At 41.1% G+C, this 27,269-nt stretch overlaps 1 protein-coding gene across 1 annotated transcript in view; it reads right to left on the bottom strand.

Annotated features, from left to right (window-relative positions):
- The window catches only part of RASGRF2 (Ras protein specific guanine nucleotide releasing factor 2), a 251,066-nt gene that overhangs the window by 122,986 nt on the left and 100,811 nt on the right, over positions 1-27,269 (bottom strand). Inside the window, exons 4-12 of the mRNA XM_059418164.1 lie at positions 26,312-26,401; positions 21,760-22,013; positions 15,704-15,783; positions 15,125-15,318; positions 9,208-9,317; positions 8,258-8,376; positions 2,092-2,252; positions 1,127-1,193; positions 238-374 (exon numbers count right to left, since the gene is read on the bottom strand). Of these exons, the coding sequence (XP_059274147.1) occupies positions 238-374; positions 1,127-1,193; positions 2,092-2,252; positions 8,258-8,376; positions 9,208-9,317; positions 15,125-15,318; positions 15,704-15,783; positions 21,760-22,013; positions 26,312-26,401 (1,212 nt within the window). The remainder of the gene's footprint in view (positions 1-237; positions 375-1,126; positions 1,194-2,091; positions 2,253-8,257; positions 8,377-9,207; positions 9,318-15,124; positions 15,319-15,703; positions 15,784-21,759; positions 22,014-26,311; positions 26,402-27,269) is intronic.

The raw sequence follows: 27,269 nt of genomic DNA, 5'->3' as shown, positions 1-27,269 counted from the left end.
AGCCTGTACAAAAATGCCCAGGAATTAACAAGCAAGTGCCACGTTTCAGGAAAATTTCAACCTTACAAAGAAAAACAAACAACAATAACAAATGGTCCCAGCTAACAAGATACACAGAGGTGATGGCAGATACCACAGCAACAATAATTAAATTTTTTAATAAAAACAAAATAACTAAAAATCTGCCCCCCCCAACTTATGTGGTGAAATTAAAAAACACAAATGCCACTTGCTTACCTGACTTATGTCGCTCATCCAGGCAGCTTTCTCCTGGCGTGAAGGTGCTAACAAGACTACAGTGAAAGGGGCAGAATCAGGAGGCTCCACTACTATTTTAAAATCCAGGTGTCCAAATACTTGCCCAGAACCTTTGGCTTCAACACATGCAAAGCAAACAATTAGATGTGAATACAAAAATACGAGTGATAGCCACTTTCACAGAGTTCTAGTAAGAGGATCGATGTGTGTTCAAATCCAGAATCTCATTTCAGCAACATAGTACTTCTCGGGCAAGGAGAACCCCTTACTAAGCTCAGAAGTAGATAAGGAAGCTGAAGTCAGCCCATTCCTCAGGACTAGGATCCCTGGCTCCTACTCATTTCCTGTTTTCTTTCCTTTTTTAAAAAATTTCCATAATATATAGAATTCCAACTCTCTCCAGTTCAATTCCTTTCTTCTCTGTCTGCCAGTGAAAAATGAGACAAATTCAGTAAAATATGAACTCCCAAAGATGGTTTTACGAAGTTCACAGATTAAATAATTCAACAGAGCTCTTCATGTAGAAATGAATTCAGGGGGACGCCTGGGTGGCTCAGTGGGTTAAGCCTCTGCCTTCAGCTCAGATCATGATCCCAAGGTCCTGGGATCAAGCCCCGCCTCGGCCTCTCTGCTCAGCAGGGATCCTGCCTCCCCCTCTCTGTCTGCCTGCCTCTCTACCTACTTGTGATCTCTGCCTGTCAAATAAATAAATAAAAATCTTAAAAAAAAAAAAAAAAAAAAGAGAGAGAGAGAGAGAAATGACTTCAGGGAGCATATTCTCAATATCTTCCCTGTCTCCTCAACAGCCGTTCTTAGCTATAAGACGTTGCTATTCTACCATAATTCTAAGAGAAAGAATGTGACTTACAGTCATCATCACTCGCATCAGGCTCCTCAATCAACGTACATTCTATGAGAGAGAGAACCCCACCTGTCTGGAAACAAACCAATTTTTCATTAAGAGGCTGATAGTCCTGCATACGTTGGGAAGCTCAGATTTATAAACCTTTGATTCAAACTGCCACAGAAGAAACCACAACAGTTCTGCATCAGAAATAATTTTTCATAGATTCCAAAACTAAATTTGGTTGTGTAAAAGTAATGACACTCACTGAACCTCATGATTCTTCTCCCTCAACCCACTCTCACTGCCAGTGTTTTATAAATTGAGCAAGTCGGTCTGTGGGAGACCAGTTGGCACCTTGAGAGTGAGCGCAACTGAGCCCACCCACCAGGAAGCGCTGCACGTGGTGGAAAGCCATCATCATGGTGCCGGGTAAGAAGTCAGGCACTACCAACAGAAGGTACAGATCGGCAAAATTTCCCTATAAGGAGCCAGACAATAAATCTTTGAGGCTTTGCAAGCCATATGATCTCTACTGCAGCTACTCAAATCTGCCATTTTAAAAAGCATGGGAGCTGCCAGACAATATGTAAACACCAGAACATGGCTGTGTGACAATAAAACTTTATTAACAGGCAGTGGGCTATGGGTCATGGTTTGCTGATAAAGCAAGGTAAAACAGCAGTTAGCAAATATTAGATCAGTACACTGTAGTGACTTAACAGGATTTTTGTAGCTCAATAGTAATCGTTCTTTCCAGGTGATGACTTTAATTGCACTTCTTTATGAAAATACACACTTAAATTTCTATAATTTGGGGTAAAATTGACAACAAAGTATATGTCAAGCTTAGCAACTGAACAGTGTCTCACTATGCACCTGTGACAATGTGGGTTTTAGGATACTAGGCATGGGGAAGCCATAATTAAATTAACCTCTGCGCCTTCAAGGGCATGGACATTAAGTGGAATAGTCAAGTAAACCCGTACCTTCAGCAGATGGAGCTTTCCTCCTGAGCTTCTCGTACAAATTAAAAAGTGTTTTGTAAATAAGAAGCACTGTCTTTCTCCTTCCTTTTTCAAAGACAATGAACCCAGGCGAACTTTACTAAGTTTCCCCCTCTCAACAGAAGGTACTTGAATAAGAGAACCTGGTGATCACAAAAGTGAAGAATACACAGCAATTAAAATTCTGTCAAGTGAGAGTTGTTCTTGATGCAACCCATTCTAGGGCCTGTTTCCCAAGATACCAAGGACTTATTCGACGCACCACTGGAAGTAAACCCCCACTACACTCAGAGCGGAAGAGACAAGGAACTGGGTTTTAAGGGTCCAAGTAATCCCTACGACTTTTGTAAAATACCTCAGACTTGATTTTCATCTATAAGATTTAAAATAAGTTTGAAAGAAAGCCAAACTGGAATTCAAGCAAGGCACTTCTGCCATCTGTCCCTTGGTGATCTGATCTCAGTGCACTTATTTACTTCAGAATAAGATACAGGGGTGCCTGCATGGCTCAGCGGGTTAAGCCTCTGCCTTCAGCTCAGGTCATGATCTCAGGGTCCTGGGATTGAGTCCCACATCGAGGCCCACATCAAGCCCCATATCGGGCTCTCTGCTCAGCAAGGAGCCTGCTTTCCCCTCTTTCTCTCTCTCTGCCTACCTCTCTGCCTACTTGTGATCTGTCAAATGAATAAATAGAATCTTAAAAAAAAAAAGAATAAGATAATACTGTATAATTACACATAATAATAACAACATAATAAGAAGAAAATAGAATTTATTCTTCCTGAGGCCATGAAGATAGACAAGGAGCATTTTAGTAGAGTTTACCTTGTATTTAAAAAATAAAATTTACAAAGCATGTATATCATAAAGACACACAGATTATATAATTCAATGCCATTTAGTTAGTTTTTAGAGGGCAGCTATTTCAAGTAATATTTAAATTATATGTGATGGGGTACCTGGGTGGCTCAGTCGGCTGCGTGTCTCTTAATTTCACCTCGGGCCGTGACCTTGTGTTCTGGGATCAAAACCCACACAGGCTCTGAGCTAGGTATGGGTTCTCTCTCTCCCTCTCCCTCTCTCTCTCTGCTCCTCCCCCTCGTGCTCTCATGCATGCTCCCTCTCTCTCAAATAAAATTTTAATAAATAAACAAAGTGTGAGAAAAATTCCTTGTGGAATCTAAATGTTAAAGAAGTCATGAAGTCTATACCAGAGCATTTCTGTGAGCAAACCTGTCTTCCATTCAATGTGAGAAGCTGTACAGAGACTTTATAATTTCACCCTAATAATGACCTCCTGTCCCCACAAAATAAAATTCCAATCTAAGTTAGATATCAAACTAAAAAGTACTAGGAATGATTCTTGCAAATACCTTGACTTCTGAACTACCTTGAGTCAGCAATATTTCTACTAAATATCCTAAATGCAGCCTTACAAAGGCACATATCAGTCTCATAAGAACCATTAAATGCACATCCAACTCTTTACTATTAACAGGAGTCAGCACTAAAAAAAAAACGAGATTGCAGGCAACCTCATTTCCACCTCATACATTTTCTGCACTTATTGTTTTTTAATGAGCACAGATTACTTCCATAAGTGGTGAAAACTCCACTAAAATGGTTCATATAGTGGGGCTGCCTGACAGAGGCAAAGTAGGCAGCTATTGGGGGGTGGGGCAAACAATAGCACAGAAGGAGTGCTGGGGGAGGGTGTGGGACTGGGGAACACGGGGCAGGAGAAGGCTTGATTCCATTGAAGGGAATGGGCAAGGGGAAAGGGAAAGGAGGAGGTGAGGCGAGTGGGAGGAAGCTGTCAGAGAGCGCAGGCAGCAAGTTATTAAATTTCAAGAGTAAAGGGCGGGTGCAGAGCAGAAGGCAGAATGCCTAGAGAAGTAAATGAGTGAGTAACGGCAGAAGGATTGTACAGGAGCTGGAATGAAAGCCAGAGGAGCTCTTTCAGAGGACCTGGCTTGTCCCTCATTCAAAGAAGGGGAAACTGAGGCCCGAGGGGCTAAGCAGCTCTCTTAAGATCACACCAGAGTGAGTGGCACCACCAGGATACAGCGGCGGATTCAGCAACATTAAAGCTGATCCTTGGAAAGGAACTGGAGGGGAGAAGACAGTACATTCTAGCTTTGCCATGAGTGGTGGTGAGATCATTTAGGGCAAAGTGAAAGCCTGGACCTTAAGACAAATAATCCTGGTGGATAAACAGGTGTAGGAATCGTTTTCAGAAAGGTTCTAAGCCAAGTTCATTAAGACTTAATACCGTGTGTTGCTAAGCACTTCTAGCATTTAATGATTTTGTTAAACAGAAATTACAGAATACACTGTTAGCTCATATACTAGTAATACTGTTATTTTCACCTTTCAGGTAAAAAAATAAATAAATGTTTCCTTGGTAACGATATGCTAATCTGCTTGATCTGTAACTGTTCATCTCGCTATGCACATTATGTATATCCAGAAGTCTATACATCAGTATAAAAAGTGAGCAATTTCAACACCATTATTTGGTTTATAAAATAATCATAAGGGAAAAAACACATTAGGTGGCTTTTTTTTTTTTTTCTCACATTTCATTTTAAGTTTGACCTGGTGTTTCAACACAACTATAAGACTTGGAGATTCCTCTCTAGTTAATACAAATTAAAGGAATACTTAGTATTAAATTAGTAATTCCTCAATAATAGCCCATTGCTGCAACACAGTCTCTTGCATCTCTATCCTTAGTCAACCTAATAATTGGGGCAATTTACAACAAAGCTTCTGTTAATTCAATCACTAATTCAAAAAGAGTGGCATTCAAGACTGGGTAATGACCTTATTCTTCATTCTACTCAGTACTGAGAAGCAACGAAGAGCCATTTCCAGGTTATTTGGTTAGGTATTTGAGAAGGTACAATTATTTCCAGACCCCATATTACAATTCCAAAGAACGCTGCTATACTGAAAGGACATAATTTCCAGTCTGGGAATGATTAAGATACCACAGAATTCTAGGTCTCATTCTCAAAGCATTTAGCTCTGAACTTGTTCACCTTGACTTAAGGATCCTGATTCACATTTCCACAAGATGTTGACTATGCATAATGTGTTTAGTGCAAAATGTCAATTTAGAGCACCTTCTAGTCTACTGAATATTCATATATATTTTATGTTATTGAAAAACAGAAACTCATTGCAAAATTTAGATCTTGGTTTTTAAATTTACATCATACTCTCACAGGCACTAGTCTAGATAGATGCTCTTGGAGTCCCATTAGTTCGTGTAATCCTCACCACATCCCTAAAAGCTAGGTACTATTAACTCCAATGTAAGGAGAGCAAACTGAGGCAAAGGAAGGTTAAGTGAATTGCCCAGCCTACAGCAAGGAAGTAGAGGAGGCAGGATTTGACCTCCAGTGACATGGTTATGCTGCCTCCCCATTACTGCTTTGGACTCTCACACTTTAGTTCAACAAACTTTGAGTAGATTTTAGAAAATAAATGACATTATCTGACCACAATACTATATAGTCTTTTCCATCCTGCTCATCAACTGTTTAATAATTAGAAACAATTTACAACAGAGATTCTGTTATTTCAATCAGTAAATTCCCACAGATTGACAGTTGAGATTAGCTGATGCCCCTATCCCTAGGAGACCTTTTGGATGACCTCGATGGCCTCTTTTTTCTAGTCCTCAGAACAAGAATTCATTTAAGATCGAAACTATACATATATTTGTGCACACACCCCCACACACATACACACACACACACACACACACACACACACTGAAACGTACCTCATACCATCCCTAAAAGTATATAACACAAATACCAGTGGACAATTAGAGCTAAGTTGTTGTCCCTTTAAAAAAAAAAAAAAATAGAATCCTTCAAAGTTTAAAAGGATAAGAAACCCACCTCACTGGGTTTCTTAAAGTCTGTTAAGGATATTTAGGAGAAGTGATAACAGGAACAACCAAAGCAAAACAATGTACACTTCCCAAGTTATGTATAATTGGATTCCTTTCTACTTTCACATTCAGGTTTGGTTTTTTAAAACCAACTTTATTGAATAATTCCTAAACACACTAACCAGGCAAATACAGGAAAATACTATAAAGACAAATCATTATATCAACATCAATACAATAATAACATTAGATATCTTAATAGCTGACAGAAGTGCTTTAAACATGGGGCACAAACAAGCAACCAATAACATCTGGACAGGAATCAAAGGGAGAGGCAGCTCATGAGTGCTTTTCCTCCAGGTGCATTGAAAAAAAAATGACTTATTCAATATACTCGGCCTTCCAGCATTTTTCATTAGAGATGTCTTTTTTCAAACTTAGACAAGAGCAGTCTAAGTTTGTAGAAATAAATATTTATGCATAATACTACTTTTCAATCAAAAGGCCTTTCAGAAATAAAATAATAGTTACAGAAACATTTGTTTGCATTCTCACATATTATAAAGCTCTAGTCAGTATTTTTTTCATGAATTCCAAATACAAGAAAAATACAAAACAAGACATCTAACAACCAAAACTGCAACTCAGCAAGCAATTCAATTTACTCCGGTGCCCATCTTTCAGGTATGTATAATGGAAAGCAGCATATAAGGCAGGAGAGAATTCATAAACACAGCCCTCCAGAGTTACAATGGCTAGGAGTGACAAGCGTGCCAACGTGTACCTGTAATAAACAAGAGGATGAAACCCATGCATGAGGAGGGAGGGGCCTCAAAACCAGGAGGAAGTTAAATTCGTTCTAACCGGAGGGAAGGGGAGAGTAAGATAAGAAGAAAATTGTAAAAGGCTCCCTAGAGGAGTCTGACCTGAGCCTGGAAGGACAAGCCAAACTTTGATAGGCACAGAAGGGATGGATAAGGGCAGTCCCTGTCCCCAAGCTGGGGACAGTGCACGGGAAGGCACGGAGCCAGGCAAGGGCCAGGAAGGCAGGAAGCCATGTGTGAGCACACTCTGTGCGGAGGAACCGAGGGGGTTAGGAAGGCCTCATGTTTTTTAGCATTAGCTTTAAAGAAAAATCACTATCAAAAGTCACAAATGAGAAAAGTTATCATTTCCTAAAATATACTTCCAAACATTAACATATATGTCATTTCTCTCTCTGTAAATAAATCATGGAAAACAGAACAGCACGCGTTACATTTTTTCAAGTATTTTGTGCAAAAAAATGTATGTTTGCAGCTCAAACAATGTCTTGTTTGATGAGGTAAAAAAAAAAATGCTAAGCAGCACATTTTGTAGGCAACGGAAATGCAAATATCTTCAAGCGATAATGGCACATTAGGAACAGAAACCACATTAAAGGTTAATCCTAGTTCTAAAGGTATACGCCACCAAGTTCAAAGTTATGAATGTGCTCAACGTATCGTCACAAACCAACACCATGGGGCATGCTCCCTTCCCTCTGAACACCTGAGCAATGAAAAGGGACTTAGGATGAGGTTCCGGGCCATGAAGGGAGATGCGCTGTGAGGCTGCTGCTTCTCTACTGTGTCAACATTTCAGAAGCTTCGTATACTAAGTGATGCTGGCAAAGCACCCATCCCACAGACAAGACACATTCATCGTCACCCAAGCCTGACAGGGGTCAAGAGACATTTCCCTGTTCAACTAGAGTTGCCAAGGGGATCAAATCATATCATGTGGGGCTGATCCAGAAGTGCTGATGAAGAAGGGGAACAAGAGACAGCTGTGTTCACTTCGGACCTTGTCCCCACTGCTATGTGAGAGGGCTTTGAGTAACGCAAGTTTCTCTTGGGCCTTGGCCTGCATATCGTCGCCACCCGGCACTGCCACTCTCATCGGCCAGACCGAGCTGTCCTCCTTGGAGCTGTAGAGAATGTCTGGTCCACTGAGGAGGAGAGTCCAGTCAGAATGTAATTTACTGTCCCACTCGTGCTTTACTATTATTGTGTTGCTGTTTTTCATGGCCCCTGAAAAGAAACAGCACAAAGGTGGGCCTCAACCACAGCCTCGGTCAAGGCCATGGGGCTGTCCTGCATGGACAGCATCAATCGCACAGCTACGTTAAACCTGCTCCAAAATGCCTTCCGGGATCTGCCGGTGATAATGTGACAGTCAGAGATATCGCCAAGACCACGGGCCCACCGAATGAGGACTTACCTTGGCGGATGAAAGTCTGGCTGGTGTCCAGCAAAATATCACAGCCCTCTACGATCATTCTTTCTATGGCAAGGTTCTTCCTTATGTTTTCAGTGTCGCTCACTTCATCGTGCATTATCCTGTCAAGACACAGCACGGACAGACCACAGGGAGAGAGATCTATAGCCTGAGCCGGTACGCAAAGAGTGCTACCTGGGAAGCTCAGTGTTGAACTTGGATCAGTGTGACTGGGGCTGTGGGGAGAGCAGACCTCTAAGCTTCAAGCGGTCACGACCCAGACCAAAGCCAATGTACGTTACGGTTCTAAATGACAAGTGGGCCAGCAACCAATGAGCACCCTGGGGATGCTGCTTATAAATGCAACAGGAAATCAACCCATTATTTTATGAACACCTTCCTTCACTGAAATTATAATGCCATTTCTTAGAGGTGGAACAAATTAGAGAACTCTATACTATTTATTCCATATAAGCTAAAGGAACACAGATGTAAATAATTCACTGAAACAGTGAAAAGTCATAAAAAATCCAAAATACACATTCTCTAGCTTCTTGCCAAATATGAACACAAAGACACAACTAAAAATCATTTTCCTATTATACAAAGAGAAATGTTAACATTTTCAAACTTAAATCCAAATGCACCTATAATCTCAATTACATAAACCCACATGCTATAAAAACATTTTCAAAGGTGTATTTTATTCTTGGTTAAAATTAATGTGTATACTGATTCAGCACCATCTGAAGGGCTAGCGTTTCACATTCAGGCGAATCTGAGAAGCTGGACTGTGTCTTGCTTCTTGTTCCCTAGACATATATATATATACAAATATATATATTTGTATATATATATATACACACACACACATATATATATATAGTAGATTTCCACAGAGACTAGTGTGCTGCTTTCTTGAAACAAGCCTTTATCATACATTCTCCACATACCTGGACAGTTCCTCTAGTTTCGATTTAGCAAACTCCAGACTTTTCCTTTCCACGTGCTCGTGGGGTGTATGAGCGAGGAGTTCATGAAGTGTGATGATATACCTAGGGATCTAAACGCAAATAAGGGCCAGCATGAGCAAGAGGTCAGGATGAGCAGCCCTGGGACGTTCTCTCCTGGGCCGTCAACATGTCTGAGAAGCGCATCTCTACTTCTACAGTTTTGAAACGAACTATGCTTCAAGCTTCACACACACACACACACACACACACATTCATCAAGAACACTAGAGTGACAAAACATTATGTTCCAGAGAAACACTTGTTTCTTTAGTTTTTTTTAATATAATCATATATCTCTTAATCATAAGATTTGAAAATTGGTTCATAGGGAAACATGCACTGATTATCAAGTCATGTAAGCTTTATTTTAGATACATTTATTCATGATTTTTTTTTACCGGAGAGAGAGAGAGAGCGTGAGTGAGAGGAGGGACAGACAGAGAGAGAGAGAGGGACAAGCAGACTCCCAGCTGAGCAGGGAGCCCCACATGGGGCTCAGTCCCAAGACCCTAAGATCATAACCTAAACCAAAGTCAGATGCTTAAATGATCGAACCATCCAGGCAACCTCACAATTTTTGTTTTTAATTTCACAATCCTACTGCAATGTTCTCTTGAAGAATAAAAACTTGAGAGAAGATATATTCACCTTTATCACATTCTCATCCTACTTTACCTTAACTCATCCTTCTAGCAGTAAAAATATGGTTTAATTACATTATTTACTTATACTTTTGTTTCTAGATAAACTATCTGAATTCTGTCAAAAGCAGAAACTCCACCAGCCCAATGAAGGTTTTAACAGAACTCATAGAGGTGTAACACAACTCATAGTGATCCTACATATTCATTTCCTACTGGCTTACAAACTAAAATTTCTTAGAAAACTGGGGCAGTGGAATTAATTTTAATAACAACATGCTTGGGGCACCTGGGTGGCTCAGTGGGTTAAGCCTCTGCCTTCGACTCAGGTCATGATCTCAGGGTCCCTAGATCAAGCCCCGAATCAGGTTCTCTGCTCGGCAGGGAACCTGCTACTTCCTCACTCTCTGCCTGCTGCTCTGCCTATTTGTGACCCTCTCTCTGTCAAATAAATAAATAAATAAATAAATAAATAATATATATTTTTTAAGATTTTATTTGTTCATTTGACAGACAGAAATCACAAGTAGGCAGAGAGAGAGAGGAGGAAACAGAGAGCCCGATGCGGGACTCGATCCCAGGACCCCAAGATCATGACCTGAGCCGAAGGCAGCGGCCTAACCCACTGAGCCACCCAGGCGCCCCTAAAATCAATCTTAAAAAGAATAAAAAATAACATGCTTGAACACAGGTACTGTAACACTGCCCACTATGGGTCAGATTGGAGCTCGAGGTTGGAGGGGGCAGCCCAAACCTTCACAGCAACGTAAGGGTTATTTCCCCATTTTATAGAAAAAAGGTGGCAACAAATTGTGAAGCTTTGTGTCTGGTAACTTGCCCAAGGTAGTCTCACAGTCAATGCCAGAGCCAGCCATCATCATGGCTCTCACTGGTGCACAAGCCCATCGGGTCTCTTCTGTGGGGCCTGGTGTCTCACTGGGTGGGCCCTCAAAAGGACTTCTGAGAATGAAGGAAGTAACACAGCCTCCCAGGGTGCCGTGGCTAGCGCCTTCCATCCTGTCCCGAGGTGTTGGCAGCTCAGTCCACAGGTCTGCTTTTGCTCTCGTGCAGGTGGTGGCCTTCGCTGGGTTACTCAGTATCGTCTGCTGAAGGCCCATATTTATGCATGAGCACAAAGGGCAGTGCCATCAGCACAGTCATGGGTCTGCCCTGATACTCTGGGACTGCGTCCTAGGAGATGTCATCACATCAAGGTTTTGGAAGCACAGATGGACTCCGTAGAAGAGGGAGATCCCTCCCCCTGTACAGCATGGGGAGGACCCTTTCTGTCTCTCCATTCCATAAAACCTTCCCTGGTAAAGGCCCCTGGGATATGTAGACTTTCACACATCTCTTCTGCACAACGCCATGATGGATACCAGTTTGCTTCTAAGTCAGCAGTCCTCCAAGAAAATCCAGGCAATCAACAGCTAATGCACTACATTTTTCATAACAAAGAAGGCAGGAGTGGGAGAGCCTGACACTTATAATGCAGGCACTGAAAACCCACAAAACTAAGTTTAGTCAATAGCTTCATGATCTTCCCCCATTAATTAAATCTATTTTAGAGAGCTCCTTGGCTAAGATTCAAGTAGATGGATTTGAAATTCAGCGACTGGCCCTTTCTCCTTTCTGGTGGAGGAACAAACAAGCCTAAAGCTGCTAAAAAGCTGGGCAAGAATGTTCTGCAGAGAAGTGGACGACTCTCCACAGAGCTCATGTGTATATTCAAGAGCCGATTAGAAATCCGTTCCCCACCAGAAACCAAGAATCACAGTAAGTGCACTCCAGACGAATCTTGATTCTCCTTTCAGTTATGGAACAATACTTGTCACTCTGTAGACATTAATTAGCTTGCTCTCCAATGACAGGGACTAGGTGGCCAGAGCTGCAAGTGGCTACTTTCTGGAGAACATCTCACAGTACTGTCCTCATTGGGGGCAGACTGCGTGATTGGCTTCCCAATGGGCTCATGAGCGGCTGAAGCCAATTTAAACAGTACCCATTAAGCCACTGTCTTTGCTAATTAAAAATTATATTAGTGACTACATTATCTTCCATAACAAATTTTTTTCTTGGCAACACTTGGACTTATTGGTCTGATAGTTCAATTGAGAACAAACTGAACTATCATCCAAATTCTACAATTCCTCCATGCTTCTATAGCTCAACATAGGACATTAACAGTAGCAATGGACTTGACAGAGAGGCCAGAAATCACACTTTTCTCTTCTTGGTTTTTTTTTTTTTAATTTTTTAAGATTTTATGTATTTATTTGGCAGAGAGAGAAAGAGACTACAAGAGAGGGAACACAAGCACAGGGAGTGGGAGAGGGACGAGCAGGTTTCCCGCAGGAGCAGGGAGCCAGATGCAGGGCTCGATCCCAGGACTCTGGGATCATGACCTGAGCCAAAGGCAGATGCTTAATGACTGAGTCACCCAGGTGCCCCACACTTTTCTCTTCTATATATACATAGGCTAAAGCTGCCAATTGGCTCTCCCCTGTGCCCACACCAATCTCTGCCACCATGTCTAGACTCAAGAAGTCTGGCCAGAGGGCCCTTGGTGGGTCAGGCCCCTCCACGGCTGCCTTATACCAAAAGAACCATAGTGCCTCCGCCTCTGGCCTCCACTAGAGCAAGGTGGAGGTGGCGACGTACCATGGCACAGGAAAGCAGAGGGAAGTAGCAACTTCATCTCAGGTGAATATTCAAAGGGAGAGTTGTGAAAGTCACATGGAACATTCAGGGAGGTACCTGGCTCCCTTTAGAGGAGTTAGACCCTCTGAGGGAGCCAACGCTTCCATGACTCATTTGTGAAAGAACTCAAAAGGAACAAGAAGGACAGATTGAATCTAGTGACAGAAAACCTTCAAGCTTCTAGAAAGGGCAATTTTCCCCCAAGTGTCCCATAGGGTCACTCCTACGGAGGGAGAAGGCAGGAAGGAGACACCAAGTCAACAAGACAGAGAAGAGACATCCAAGGAGAATGAGGCTTTTAGGAGCAAATTCTGATGGTTTTCCCTCTTGCTCTGTTCAAAATAGTTATAGGGAAGCAAATAAATAAACAGCACAATTCCGTGTTCTTTCAATTTGTACATTTCTTGCAGACTGGACAAACTTAGCTAAATTCAAGTTTGAGGTTTCTCCAAGAACAATGGCTCTCACAACCAGTGCCTTTGGTCTGGAAGAAGCCAGAGAATCTCAACATGGGACCCTTCAGCTAAATTCTAGGGTTTGAGGCCACCGCAGTGTTGGGGTAAGGGTTCTTGGACAAACACCAGGCTCCTTGCAGTGCCACATAGTTACCCAAACTTCCAGAACCGATATAGTCCCCCTGGGATCACAGAGTCAGATGGGAAATGACTAGAGCTCAGGTGCCTCAATTTTAAGAGTAAGAAAACAAGATTTAGATTGGTTCATTTATTTTCCTCAATGGTACAACTAAAGAGTGTACCATTGAGAGTTGTACCAATGGTACAACTAAAAAGTGTACCATCCAAGTCTCCTAAAGATTCTCAGTCCAATGGTCCTTTCCTGCATTATGGGAATTCCTTGGCATCAATGAAAACCAAGCTATTCTCACGGGGCTTATACTCCAGGGCAAAGGAGGGCGTGTGGTAGGAGAGTATCTCAACCTTTGTAAGAGGATCTGAAGGGCTTTCCAAGGACCTACAGTCTACTGTGTTTGGTCACCTCTCCTAACGTGCAAGTGCAGTTGCGGCATTGTAGAACACTGAGAGAATGACACCGAGAGGAAATTAAATAGGGTTTGGGAAGACATAAATGGGCTGTCAGAAAGGGAGCCAGGTACCTCCCTGAATGTTCCATGTGACTTTCACAACTCTCCCTTTGAATATTCACCTGAGATGAAGTTGCCAAAAAAATACAATTTGGGGTATTTTAATCATAAAGGTAACTGCCAACAACTCAAACAGAATCTCAGAACATTGTACCAAATAAGTTTGTATCACTATAAGTAAAAGCTTAAATTACAATTTGTATAAGGTTAAAAAAAAAACAACTTTTTTTTGTGTTGAAGTTTTTCTTGCAAAATATTTCCTCAGAAGGGCAAAGAGTTCAAACAAATCCGTCCCATGAAAGAACACAATAACATTATACAGTTTCACTCTATTTAAGTTGTTTCAGATGCATCCTTTTAGTTTTTAAAAATCTTACTAAACCTCTGTGGTGACTGCCAAGATTTCAAGTAGGATAGACAAACTCTAGGACCATCAACCATGAACCAGAACAACATTTCTTCCTAAGGCTCCAAGACGATCAGCCAGGGTCAGCGATGCCTGTTCTGGGGGGAGAAGCTGTCCGCAGAAGCCCTGACACATGATTGAGAGAATCGGTTTACCACATGACAGCCTGGGGACCTGGCCAGAAGCCCCATAAATTCCACAATGAGAACACTCAATGCCTGCCCAAAAGAACAGAATCGACACTTTTCAAAGGAGCAGGAGCTTCAATCCACATTTTGGCCTCTACGGTCCTCACTCAAGGCCTCTTAGCGGGAAAGCCCTAGATACAGGCAAGAACACAAGTGTGCCTAAGCCCTCGGGGGTGCGACGAGCTCCAGCCTCAGGACGGCAACCCAACTAGGGGCCAAGTACGCCCCAGTCCAGTCAGTGCTCCAGATGCTGTGTGTCCACAGCCCGTGACCCGGCACGTCCTCCTGTAGCTCCACAGAGCTCCAGACCAGCTCCAGACCAGCTTCGACAGCCACTTGAACAGGGCGGAGAGGCTGGGCAGGAAAACAAAGCCTCTCCGGGCAGCCCTCCACCCCTCAGGCGTCTTTCACGCAACCAGCAGATACTGAAAGTTTTGCTGAGCGTCCTATTTCTGTAAACCCAGTAATATTTTTAAACATGCTGGAGGAGGAGCCTCCATGGAAGAAGTCTGTGTGGAATCTTTCTGTAAAGAGAAAATTGTGCCACTTTGCAAAAAAACCCTTCCTGATTTAATTGCTTCCAAAATGCCTGGTTTAAAAAAAAAAAAAAAAAAGCCTGCCTTTCCTCCCTGTACTACACAGACAGAAAATGTGTGGCCTGTATTTGTTTATCTCAGTGTCATGCTCAAGATGACAGATGATGTACTTGGGCCCTAATTCCCCACAGGGCACCCCTGCACACCTTGCTGTGGTCACCCGAGGTATCAGCACCAACCAGACTGCCATCAGTGACTTACACAGTGCGTCCCAGATGACGTACCTGAAACATTGGATAGGTCAGGAATGTTTCCAGCATCCTCCCCTCACAGGCAGGGTTGGCTTCATACTGTTTTAAGAGTTTGTCAAAATCTCTGTTTTGTTTGCAGTTGGCAAGCACTTGGAGGCTGTACTGGTGGTTACGCACAAATTCTTGATAAATGTTCAACATGGGGAGCAAAATATCGAACAAATCGGCTGGAAAAGAAAAGTGAACAAGGCAGTTTCTCTTTGTGCTCGGTAAATTATTGAAGGGATGAGAAGGGACTGTTCACTCCACAGACTGGCTGAGAGCGGCTCCCAGCCCCAGGGTCACATGTGCACAGGCACAGGGTCTCCAGTTCAGACGCATGAATGACCGATCTGGTAGAGTACCCCTGGGGAGCCAGGCACCACGCGAACCCCACAGGCGCCATGACAGGCCAGGGAAAAGGGCTGGAGGGGCACTGAAACCTGGTACCCAAGGAAGCTCACAGGTCAACAGGGAAATTCAGACAGCGTAGGCTGAATGATGTTGAAGCAATTTTACTTTAATTGTTGCCATATTAAGAGAAAATCTTCTATCTTTAAAGCATGAACTTACCTAAAATTAGAGTAGGCCAGTTTGCTATCCTTGCCTTCAATCCTTGGTGAAATATTTCATGAAGGAACATGATCGTTTCACTATGAAAAAAAAAAAAAGTGGGAAAATAATACAATCCAGTCATTGTAAAATGTCTATTTTGTTAAAGAAGCCCACTGAGTTTTTTTTTTAAAGATTTTATTTATTTATATGATGACAGAGATCACAAGTAGGCAGAGGCAGGCAAAGAGAGAGAGGGGGGGAAGCAGGCTCCCCAAGGAGCAGAGAGCCCAATGCGGGGCTCGATCCCAAGACCCTGGGAACATGACCTGAGCCGAAGGCAGAGGCTTTAACCCACTGAGCCACCCAGGTGCCCCATGAGTTTTTAATACCTTAATAAATACATGATATATATGTCTCCCAGGGCCTCCAGACTGTAGACCAAATAATAACATGGATTGTACTAGCCCTCAAAAAGCAATGTACCTTTCAGACTATTTTTTTTAAAAGATTGTATTTATTTATTTGTTAGAGAGGGAGCACAAGCAGGGGGAACAGCAGGCAGAGGCAAAGGGAGAAGCAGGCTCCCCGCTGAGCAGGGAGCCCAATGCGGGGTTGGATTCCAGGACCCTGGAATCATGACTCGAGCCAAAGGCAGGTGCTAAACCAAACAAGCCATCCATAAGTCCCCCCTTCAGACAATCTTAAAAATTGGGGGCGACTGGGTGGCTCAGTGGGTTAAAGCCTCTGCCTTCAGCTCAGGTCATGATCTCAGGGTCCTGGGATCCAGCCCCGCATCGGGCTCTCTGCTCAGCGGGGAGCCTCCCTCCCCCTCTCTCTCTGCCTGCCTCTCTGCCTGCTTGTGATTTCTGTCTTTCAAATAATAGATTAAAAAAAAAAAATTGAAGGAAAATTCTGAGCTAAGCTTCAAATACTGGAAGACAGTAAGTACCAAATCATTGTCATATAACTCTCTTTACCAACTTATAATAGAAACAACTTTCTACTGTTAGAATGTAGCACTTCAATGAATAATCAAAAAATTAGCTGTGATCCTTTACCATTTAGATTTGATTCTAGATCCTAACTCAGGGAAAGGAGTCTCTCTTTCATTAAAATAAGTTTTGACAGGAGACAGGGGAAAAAATCTATAGCAAAGATTTGGCAGAACTCTACTGTAACCACTCCTCAGACTCCCAGAAGGAAATGTGAAAGAATCCTCTGAGAAGGACAAAGGCTACATGGAGATACTAAAATATGAACATGAATATAGATCCAATGCATAGAGATCCAAATTTCTTAAAGGTTCAAGAAGAGTAGTTACCAAAGCAACTTTTGCTTTCTCCTTATTACAATTAACCCACTGGCGTGAGCCTCTACAACCTTTTCTGAACTAGCACATCCACAGAATCAAATACAGACTCATTCATGTAAGTGAGACTCTTTGGTTTGCTGAAGTCAAATTCCACTACATAAACATCAGTGGGAAATCCTTAACTTTTTCTAAATGGCCCCTGAAACAAAACACCCACTGCTTGAAGATAAAATTTATATTTGTTTTATAGAAATGTTAACTAAGTGGTGTTTGCTGTTCAAGGATTTCAACCAAAACTAGTTTGGTGGGTATTGTATATATTAGGTCTTTTTTTTTTTTTTTAAATTGTGTATGTTAGTCACCATATAGTATATCATTAGTTTCTGATGTAGGTTCCTTGATTCATCATTTGCATATAACACCCAGTGCTCCATGCAATCCATCACCATGCTCATCCTACCCCCAACCCCTCTCCCTTCTAAAACCCTCCATTTATTTCCTGGAGTCCATAGTCTCTCACGGTTTGTCTCCCACTCCGATTTCTCCCCTTTCATTTTATCCTTCTTCTAATGTCCTCCATGCTATTCCTTATGTTTCACAAATAAGTGAAAACTATATGATAATTGACTTTCTCTGCTTGACCTATTTCACTCAGCATAGTCCCTCCAGTCCCGTCCATGCTGATATAAAAGTTGGGTATTCATCCTTTCTGATGGAGGCATAATACTCCATTGTATATTTGGGCCATATCTTCTTTATCCATTCGTCTGTTGAAGGGCATCTTGGCTCTTTCCACAGTTTGGCAATTGTAGGCACTGCTATGAACATTGGGGTACTTATGGCCCTTCTTTTCGCTGAATCTCTATCTTTGGGGTAAATACCCAGTAGTGCAATTGCCGGGTTTATTAGCCTTTAACCTCCATTCCGTCCTCCTTCTAGGTGAACAGGATGGAGAGCTAAAGCTGTGCTCCCCAGCCTCCCTTGTAAAGGCGGTTCTGGATAGAGGTTCAGTTCCACCATTTGCACCGAACAGATGCACTTGGTAAGGCATGGAAAGCAGGAGCAGAGGAGACCTTCCTGTTGCTGAAAATCAGTCGTGGAGATGTGCGTGTTTTAGAAGCCATTCCAGCACCCAGCTTCACTGTCCTCGTTTCTAGGCAACAGCTTCCTGGACCTGAGAGGCAGATATGGTGGCAATGGTGGTGGCTGTACTCTGCTAACCGCTGAAGCAGGTATACGGTGCTATGCCCTTGAACTCAAAGCTCCAGGGACAGCTCCCCGATGTGACTCCTCCAGCTTCTCCAAAAACTTCTGTAAGCAGTGAACTCCCTCCACTCTGAGAGGGGCTTCACCTTCCTACATTGAAAATGTATGTAACTGATATATCTACTTTCATATTTTGATACCTGGGTGATTAGAAAAGAGATGAAACAATCCTGCACATAGATAGGGATGGTTTTTGTTGTTTTTTTTTTAAGTATAAACTTTGCTGAAATTCAAAAAAAAAACGGGCCATCAGAGTGGCTCAGTTGGTTGAGCATCAGACTCTTGGTTTCAGCTCAGGTCATGATCTCAGGGTCACGAGATCGAGCCCCTCATCAGGCTCTGCACCTGCAGAGTCTGCTTGTTCCTCACCCTGTGCCTCCCCCCATTTGCTCACTCTCTCGCTCATAAATAAATTTTTTAAAATCTTAAAAAAAAAAAGAAATTAAAAAAAAAAAAGACCTGCCATAACTGGAAGCCTTTACCTTCCACTTAAAGGCAAGGAAAGGAATCCAGTTAAATAGCAGCAATGACAACACCCTATAAGCAAGCCTCTGCTTTAAAAACATACGTCTTCAGTATGTTAGCTTGAATTAAAAGTAAAAACTTCTTTAAAAGCAAAAAAAAAAAAAAAGTGGAAAAATAAAAACACAGATCTTAAAAACAAATAAATAAAAAAAAAATAAAAACGTACCTCTTCAAATGCCCATTAAGGACGAGGGATAGTAAACAATTACTAACTGTGTGAAGAGCTGATAGCCTTGCCTTCCAAGAAGTGGCACAGCACATCCTGAATCTGAATTTTAAACAATATGACAAGCCTGGCCTTCCAGATGGCAGATCAGGCAATCCAATGGAAACCAATCCCCAGAGGTGACCTAAGACCAATGCGGTGGTCTGCCAACGTCATGAGCAGAGTGCCATTTACCTGACTAGTCTCACTGCAAAGTTATGACCACCAGCCTAACAGAGCAATGTAGGCTCTTCCAGCTGCCTAGCAATTATACTGCATTATTTTACACCTTTTCTCTCTTATCTAACCCCAGCACTTTCCTTCTATTAGCACCATGACCACATATCCTTGCTTCCTAATGGCATACGTGTCAAGGTACTATTCTCTTCTTCTCTGTGCTCTCAACTTGACTTGAACACCATGTTCTATCCACTTATGTCTATGCAAGCTTATTGCTCCAGAAATTTCTCCCTCTCTCCTATATCATTGCCCACTTGCTCTCAGTGTAATTTTTATCCCATCTTGAAACACAAACACACTTGTTTATACTTTTAAATTTACCGCCAAGAAACATCTTGTTTACTGGCTCCTCTCTACAGCAACACTGAGTTTTTTATACCAACTCTCTCCAATTATTATCCTTCCCCCCATTATCTCTTAAGTCCCCTCCAATGAGTCTTTGGCCCCTCATCAAAGTTACCAAAAAGTTCAGTGTTAAACCCACGGCCAGTTCTCAGTTATCATTTTATTTGACCTTTTTGACATAGCCCTCTCTTGCCTTGGTTTCCGGGACAACCCCTTCTGCCGGGTTTCATTCTACAACCCTAACTTACCCTCTTCACTCTCTTCTGCTGGTTCCTCATCTTCTTAATCTCTAAATGTTGGACTATCCCAAAGCTCAGTCCTTGTTCCTCTTCCTTCATTCATCTGTGCTTACTCCCTTGGTACTCTCATGCAGACCAACAGCTTTAAATACTCTTTATATGCTATTGGACCCCCAAATCTGTATCTCCAGCCCAAACTCCTTCCCTGAACTCCAGACTGATATCCAATCCCTGTTCACTTGATTTCTCCATTTGGATGGCTAAAAGCCTCTCATGCTTGAGAGGTCTGAGACTAAAATTTCTTTATCTTTCCCCCTAACCCTGTTTATACCTCAGTGTTCTCCATTTAGTGAGTAGTTAACTCTATGCTTCTAGTTGTTCAGCCCAAAAACCTTGGACCTTGCTCAAAACCCCACATCAAACTCATCAGGAAATTTCATTGGCTCTATTTAAAAATATACCCAGAATCCAACCATTTATCACGGCCTCCATTACAATCACCCTTCGCCTATATTGTTGGGATAGCCACCTAACAGGCCTCCCTGCTACAGTCATCTCTCACCTGGTTTATTGAAATAGCCACCAAACTGATTTCCCTGTGCTTGATTCCCAACAGAGAAACCAGAGTGAGATTTTAAAACATAAGTTATATGATGCTACTTCTCTCCTCAAAATGCTACCAGTATCTGCCCATCTTATTTACAGTAAAAACAAACATCTTTACAATGTCCAATGTTACCACTTTTCATCCACATGGACCTTGGGCAGTTGGTCAATCAAGCAAGCCAGGTCTGCCCCAGCTTCAGGCCTTTGTACAGGTTGTCTCCTCCTCTGTGTCACTCTTCACCCAGATAGCCCAATGGCTTGCTTCCCCATCAACCTCAAGTCTTTATTCAAATATCAACTTATCTCTGAGGCCTTTCCAAAGGCTGGCTAGAGAAAAACTATGGCACATTCATATAATGTAAAACAATGTAGTGATTTTTTATAAAATAGAAAGCTCTTTAGATGTCAATATGAGAAGATGTCCAGAATATACCGTTAAGTGAAAAAGGCAACTACATGTTAAAATTCATTGACTTTGTGTAAGAAGGGGGAAAAGCTAATACTCTATATTCATATCTGATTGGATATACACCAAGAAACACTAGAGAGGTATATAAGAAACTAATGAAAATGGTTAAAAACAAAAAGTGGGGTATATGGGCTGGGCAGAGACAGAGTAAGAGTTATTTGATGTTTTCGTGTTGTTTGAATTTTGCACAATGTAAATGTATTATGTATTCAAAAATAAATAAATTACTAAATTTTACATAAAACACCCAGGCACCCCCTTTCTCCCTTCTCCTCTCCTCTTGATTTTTTATCACAACACTCATCACCACATAATATACTACATTTCACTTATTCACTATTCACTTCTTCACTTATTCACTATTCATTATGTCTCTTCCCACATCACAATTTAAGCTCCATGAAGGCAAGGATTTTTGCTTTGCTCACTGATGAATCCTCAGCAGCAAGGACATTATATGTAGTGTATAATATGTAGAAATAAATTCACTACAGATTCTTGGGTTCTCTGTTAGTTATTGTTCTTTCTAAAGTACGTCTGTATAAATTAAATGTAAAGACCCATTACTCACTTCACTTCCCTCAGTTTATGAAGCAGATTATCATTCCCAAAAACCACACCCACACAATGACAAGAAAATACATGTCAAATAAAGAAAAAAACCAGAAAACTAGATGCCATGATTCAAGATAAAGACATGTAAATTTGGGCAAATAATGAAACACAAATGACAGCTTTCTTATTTTCAGTATCATACACTCTCGAAGTTGAATTTATAATACCTATTCTTTTAAGAGTAAAGTAAAACTTCTTTTAAGGAATAGAAATTTTTTTTCACATGACTTTTTGATTCATGCCAAGACAAACCTGTTGAGAAAAATGCTGCTGACATCATCATGGCTGATGGGAGGTTTCTTGGAGCTGGCCGCCATTCTCAGGGGCCGGAGGAAGCCATTGACCAGGATGTAGAGCTGGTGAACATACTCTGACTCGGCTTCAACCATGGTGAACACAATCTGGTTTCTCTTCCTCATACTTTCAGCATGAGGAGAACAAATGTAATCCTGCACAATAGTCTTCCATTTCCTTCTACACAACCATCCTCTCATGAAGCTCTGAACCTACAGAACAGCAGAAAGATCTCAGGGAGCGGCAAGACTGTCTTTGGTAAGCCTGTCAGTAAGGGTTTCCATCCCGTGCCACAAAAAGCACCACTTTTTCATTAGTGCATTAATGGTCCATCACTAGAACAAATAATGGCAGGCTTTTTCACATAGCAGGAAAAAATAGGATTTAAAGATAATATTTTTTCTCAACTTTGCAAGTTTCTTCCATAAGCTCTTTAGGACTCCCTGTATGGACACCAGAATAGGATAATATTACATATACAGTTATTAACTTTTTAATAAAGAAAGAACTTAAAGGTGTATTCTTTAACAATATAAACGCAGATATTTTAAAAAAAATTTAATTGTGGTGAAAAGGCACATAACTTAAAATTTACCATCCTAACCATTTTTAAGTGTCTAGTTCAGCAGCATTAAGTATTTCACACTGCTGTACAACAGATTTCCAGGACTTCTCTATCCCACAAAAGTGACACTATACCTATTGAAAAACAACTCCCCACTACTCCCTTCCCTCGGCCCCTGGCACCCACCATTCAGCTTTCTGTTTCTGTGAACTTAACCACTTTAGATAGCTCACATAAGTGGAGTCACATAGTATCTATCTTCCTGTGACTGGTTAATTCCATTTAGTGTAATGTCCTCAAGGTTCATCCATGCTGTACCATGAACCAGGATTTCCTCCCCGTTTCAGGCTGAACAGTATTCCACCATATGTACATTCTGTTTTTCCATTCATCTGCTGATAGACATGGGTGTTGCTTCCACCTCTTGGTTCTTGTGAATTGTTCCTCAGTGATCATGGTATGCAAATATCTCCTCAGGATCCTGCACTCAATCCTTCCGGCTGTATACCCAGAAGCAGGAATGCTGCATCACTGTGATAGTTCTATTTTTAATTTTTTGAGGAATGACCATACTGCTTTCCATAGAAGTTGAACCACTTCACCATACCACCATGAGGGCACAAAGGTTCTAATTTCTCAACATCCTCATCAACACTTATGTTCCAGTTTTTTGACGGAAGTCATCCTAATGGGTGTGAGGTGACACTGCACTGTGGTTTTGATTTGTGTTTCTCTGATGCTGGGTGATAGTGAGCAGCTTTTCTTGTGTATATGACTTCCCCAAAGATCATGTGCATAGCATTTCATCTTTGGAGAAATGTCTATTCAAGTCCTTTGCCCATTTTTAAATCAGGCTATTTGATTTGTTGTTGTTGAGGGTTTTTTTTTAGTAAGCTTAGAAAATAAGTGTTAGCCTCAGCTCGTCTGACCCCTTCTATTTATAGACAAGTAACTAAATTTCGTGGTAAGTCACACAGGAAAGATGCAATCAGACTTGGCATTCTTTTACCTGCTTTTTGTTAACTGCAAGGATTCTCTTAGCTACATAGGGAAAAAAACACATGTTAATGATTTGCAGTGGTGATTATTTTGTGAGAAGAAATGTGAAATATATGTAAAAATCAATTCTGTAGATAACACAATAGCCTCTAACATTGATCTGAGTTTGATTTGAAAAATAACAGACAAACCTGAGAAAGTGCACTGGCCTGTGTATGTTAGCCAACAAGTATTTACTGAACATCTTTCTATTGTCCAGGTAAATGCCGGGTGCTAACCAGACATGCCTTAACCCAAGGCTCTGCACTAACCTACTGGGTAACTCTGAACTCTTGTCTTCTATTGTCTCACCTATAAAATAATGGACTAAAACAATCTGAAGTCCTTTCCAAATATAAAAATATTTATGATAATTTATTATGATAAATTTATCACATTGTGATATATATATATATATCACATTATGGTAATTTATTAGGGTGGTGATATCTAAGTGGCAGATTCAACAACAAAGCAGAACTGAAAGCATTAAATCACTACCAAATCTCCTTTTATTTTTTAAACAATTTTTTTAAGATTTTATTTTTATTTATTTGCAGGGGGAGAGCATAGAGGGAGAGGGAGAGAAAGAGGCAGACTCCCCGCTGAGCAGAGAGCCTGACAAGGGGCTCAATCCCGGCACCCCGGGATCATTACCTGAGCTGAAGGCAGTTGCTTAACCGACTGAGCCACCCAGGCGCACCCCAATCTCCTTTTAGTATCACTATTATCTGTTCAACACATTCTTACACTTCCTATTTTTTCCCCACTGTTTCACCCATATGACCTAAATTATCATGTGTTTAAACAACCACTCTTCTTTTGCAATGTTTAAAATTCTCTCCTTTACCTACCAATGTTGTCATCATACTGTCAAACTTCACGCAAGCATTCATTAGTTGCCACCCTTCCAACAATAAAAATTAATCACATTTTAACAGAATTTTGTGGGGAAGGTATAGGCACATTATTTGGAAAATTCTAACAGGAAGTTTCTCTGTAATTAAATAAAATCCAATTTTGGTTCCCTGAAGATAAAATATTGTGTTGCTATTTGGCAAGATCAGAATAGGAAATCTAATTCATTTGAAACACTCTTTTCCATACAGACATTAAGTTGTTTGGGACATAAAAGACAACAGAATTATTTCCAAACCTACTTAACAAGCTCAAAAGTAATTTTTTAATTGCTTCTATTGAATATTAGAAGGCAGAAAATGTAAAAAGCATTCATCAGTATTATTCCATTTAACAGAAGCATTTTCAAAAAACAACTTAATCGGGTTCCTGGGTGGCTCAGTGGGTTAGGCCTCTGCCTTTGGCTCGGGTCATGATCTCAGGGTCCTGGGATCCAGCCCCACATTGGGCTCTCTGCTTGACAGGGAGCCTGCTTCCTCCCTCTCTCTGCCTGCCTCTCTGCCTCCTTATGCTCGCTCTCTCCCTCTGTCAAATAAATACATTTTTTAAGAAATATTATTAAAAAAAAAAAAACTTAATCGAAACTTTGGTCAAATAAGATATTTCCTTAGTCAGGTATTGCCTGCTAAGCAAAGGCTGGTTTACTTACTTACTAAAAGACCGGTTTCTACAAAAAAAAAAAAAAAAAAAAAAAAAGAAAGAAAGAACTGGAATTTGGAATTTGTATTTTACTGATATCTTTCTTTATACAAAACTTCATACTATGAAAAGATGCTATTGATGCAATAGCATCAATCTTGTATCAAAATAACATAAACCAAATTCAATTTAAAAACTTTTAAGTTCTGGGGCACCTGGGTGGCTCAGTTGATTAAACATCTGACTTTGGCTCAGGTTATGATCTCACGGTTTGGGGATCAAGCCCTGCATTGGGCTCTCTGCTCAGTGGGGAGACTGTTTTTCCCTCTCTCACTCCCCCTGCTTGTGCGCTCTCGCTCTCTCTCTCTCTGTGTGTATCAAATAAATAAATAAAATCTTAAATAATTTTTTTTTAATTCCAGAAGGAAATGGTGTTATTTCACTTTTTAGTGCTTAAAAACTGAAAACATTGCAATTTAGTTCCAAGAAGCATTTCTATTTCAAACTCTGAGCAATATTTGAAGTTTTGCTACAATTTAAGGGGAATAATTATGTAGCACGGAAAACAGGAATAAGGTTCTATGGCCAGACCACCTGGAACGTGCCTGATCTTGTTGGAAAACAGGAATATGAAAAAATTTAAGATGAAATAAAGATCTAAAGATGTGTATCTAAAGAAAGTTCTTGAAGTGTGAAGCTCTTCACACAATGTTAACAAAGCTGAGTAGATGGTTTATAAGAGTATAAAGATTACGGAATTCAAAACTTAGATGTCATAAAATCAAACACGGTAGAACGGAGTTAGTACCAGGGTCTGGTTAACTGCAAAAGTTGTACAGTAATATATGACAGTGAGGCAGAAAGATCTGCTGATTATGTGGATGTTAAGCAAGAAAGGAACAACAATAATAAAACAGAAATCTGAGCAGATGTGTTTAGTCAATCTTCTCACATGTTCACAAAAATCCTTTCTAAATAAGCACTGAAATCTAAATCTAAAAGAAATATTTTTAAATGTCATTTAAAAGATATTCCCCTCAAATATGAAAGCAGCACAAATTTAGGAGGTTCAATAGCACTTACTTAACCCAGCTTGAGAACACTACTATCTTAATGTCTGGTTTTGGCAACCCTCCCACAGAGTCCAAAAGGGGATTCCCAGAACCAGGAAAAAAAATCTCGAGCTGAAACTTTTCCAAAGTAGCCATTCCCAGATCAGTCTGAAGGGCAAGTCTGAGAGCCATTAGAACAGATACACCAAGTTCAGAGACAGGGTGGCAAAGACAACACTACAGGACAGATCACCATGCTTGCCCAAAGCCAGAACGCCCCCCCAACCCCAAATACTACCTTTTTAATCTTCTTGATGTCTGGGTCCTCATCTTCTTGATTGCTTTGGTAAGGCCGCATTCGTTCCTTGGTTTTGTTAAGAGCGACAATCTAGAACACAGAATTGGTCCATTTTGTGATCTGAGAAATACTGGCTTATAGCCATTCACTCCTAGGAGGTTATACCTACAAGGTAGCTTATGAGATCCCCAGGAAACTTTCGTTTTTTTATCCAACTTTTATTCCTTTGGTGCTAAGGCAGGGGAAGCAAGAACTTCACCACAAACCTATCTAGTTATGTTGCTAACAAATCGCTCCTAAGAAGTGACTGTGGAAAGTGTGAACTCAGGCCAGGGAGGACTAGGCCAAGGCCTTCACAGGAGCTGAGCGGCATGCCGCCATCTTGTCTGATGCCAGTAATGTCCTGTGGTCTCCAAATGCAATGACACTCAAGTCAAAGCTCTTGCTTCCCTTAATCAGCCTGTAGCCTTCCAGGTATACACAGTACAGCAGATTCACAAAATTCCTTGGGAAAATGGTAACTGCAAAAGAAACTTCAGAGTTTGGGGATTGATCCAAGCCAACGAAGAAAAGGTGAAAAGGTAAAAATGACTGAAACAACTTGGGATCTCTTTATATCTCCTGCTCGGTTATGTGGCCTGTGGGGGAAATTCAAGACCAGACAGCTGCTCCAAAACACCTAGTAATCAAATTCACTAGACTACCTCTCAACTGCAGGCTCTTATAAAGGTAAGAACCTGTACAGACATACTACAAGCAGACATTTAAAAAGTAAGAGTCATAACTGATTCCTCTGACCTATCTTTCCGTTTTGTCGCCAATACCAAATACACATTTCTGCCATTTTCTGGCAGAAATGCGGGAAAATAAAAGGAGTAAGAAATAAATTATTGTTTCTGCCTACTGACCACACAAGACATACTTGCTACTGACAGTCTGGGACTGCAATCTATATCCA

This window comes from Mustela nigripes, chromosome 12 (assembly GCF_022355385.1).
Source record: "Mustela nigripes isolate SB6536 chromosome 12, MUSNIG.SB6536, whole genome shotgun sequence".
Classification (NCBI taxonomy): Eukaryota; Metazoa; Chordata; class Mammalia; order Carnivora; family Mustelidae; genus Mustela; species Mustela nigripes.
The sequence above is the reverse complement of the archived record's forward strand: the minus strand, read 5'-3'. Positions and strand labels throughout refer to the sequence as shown.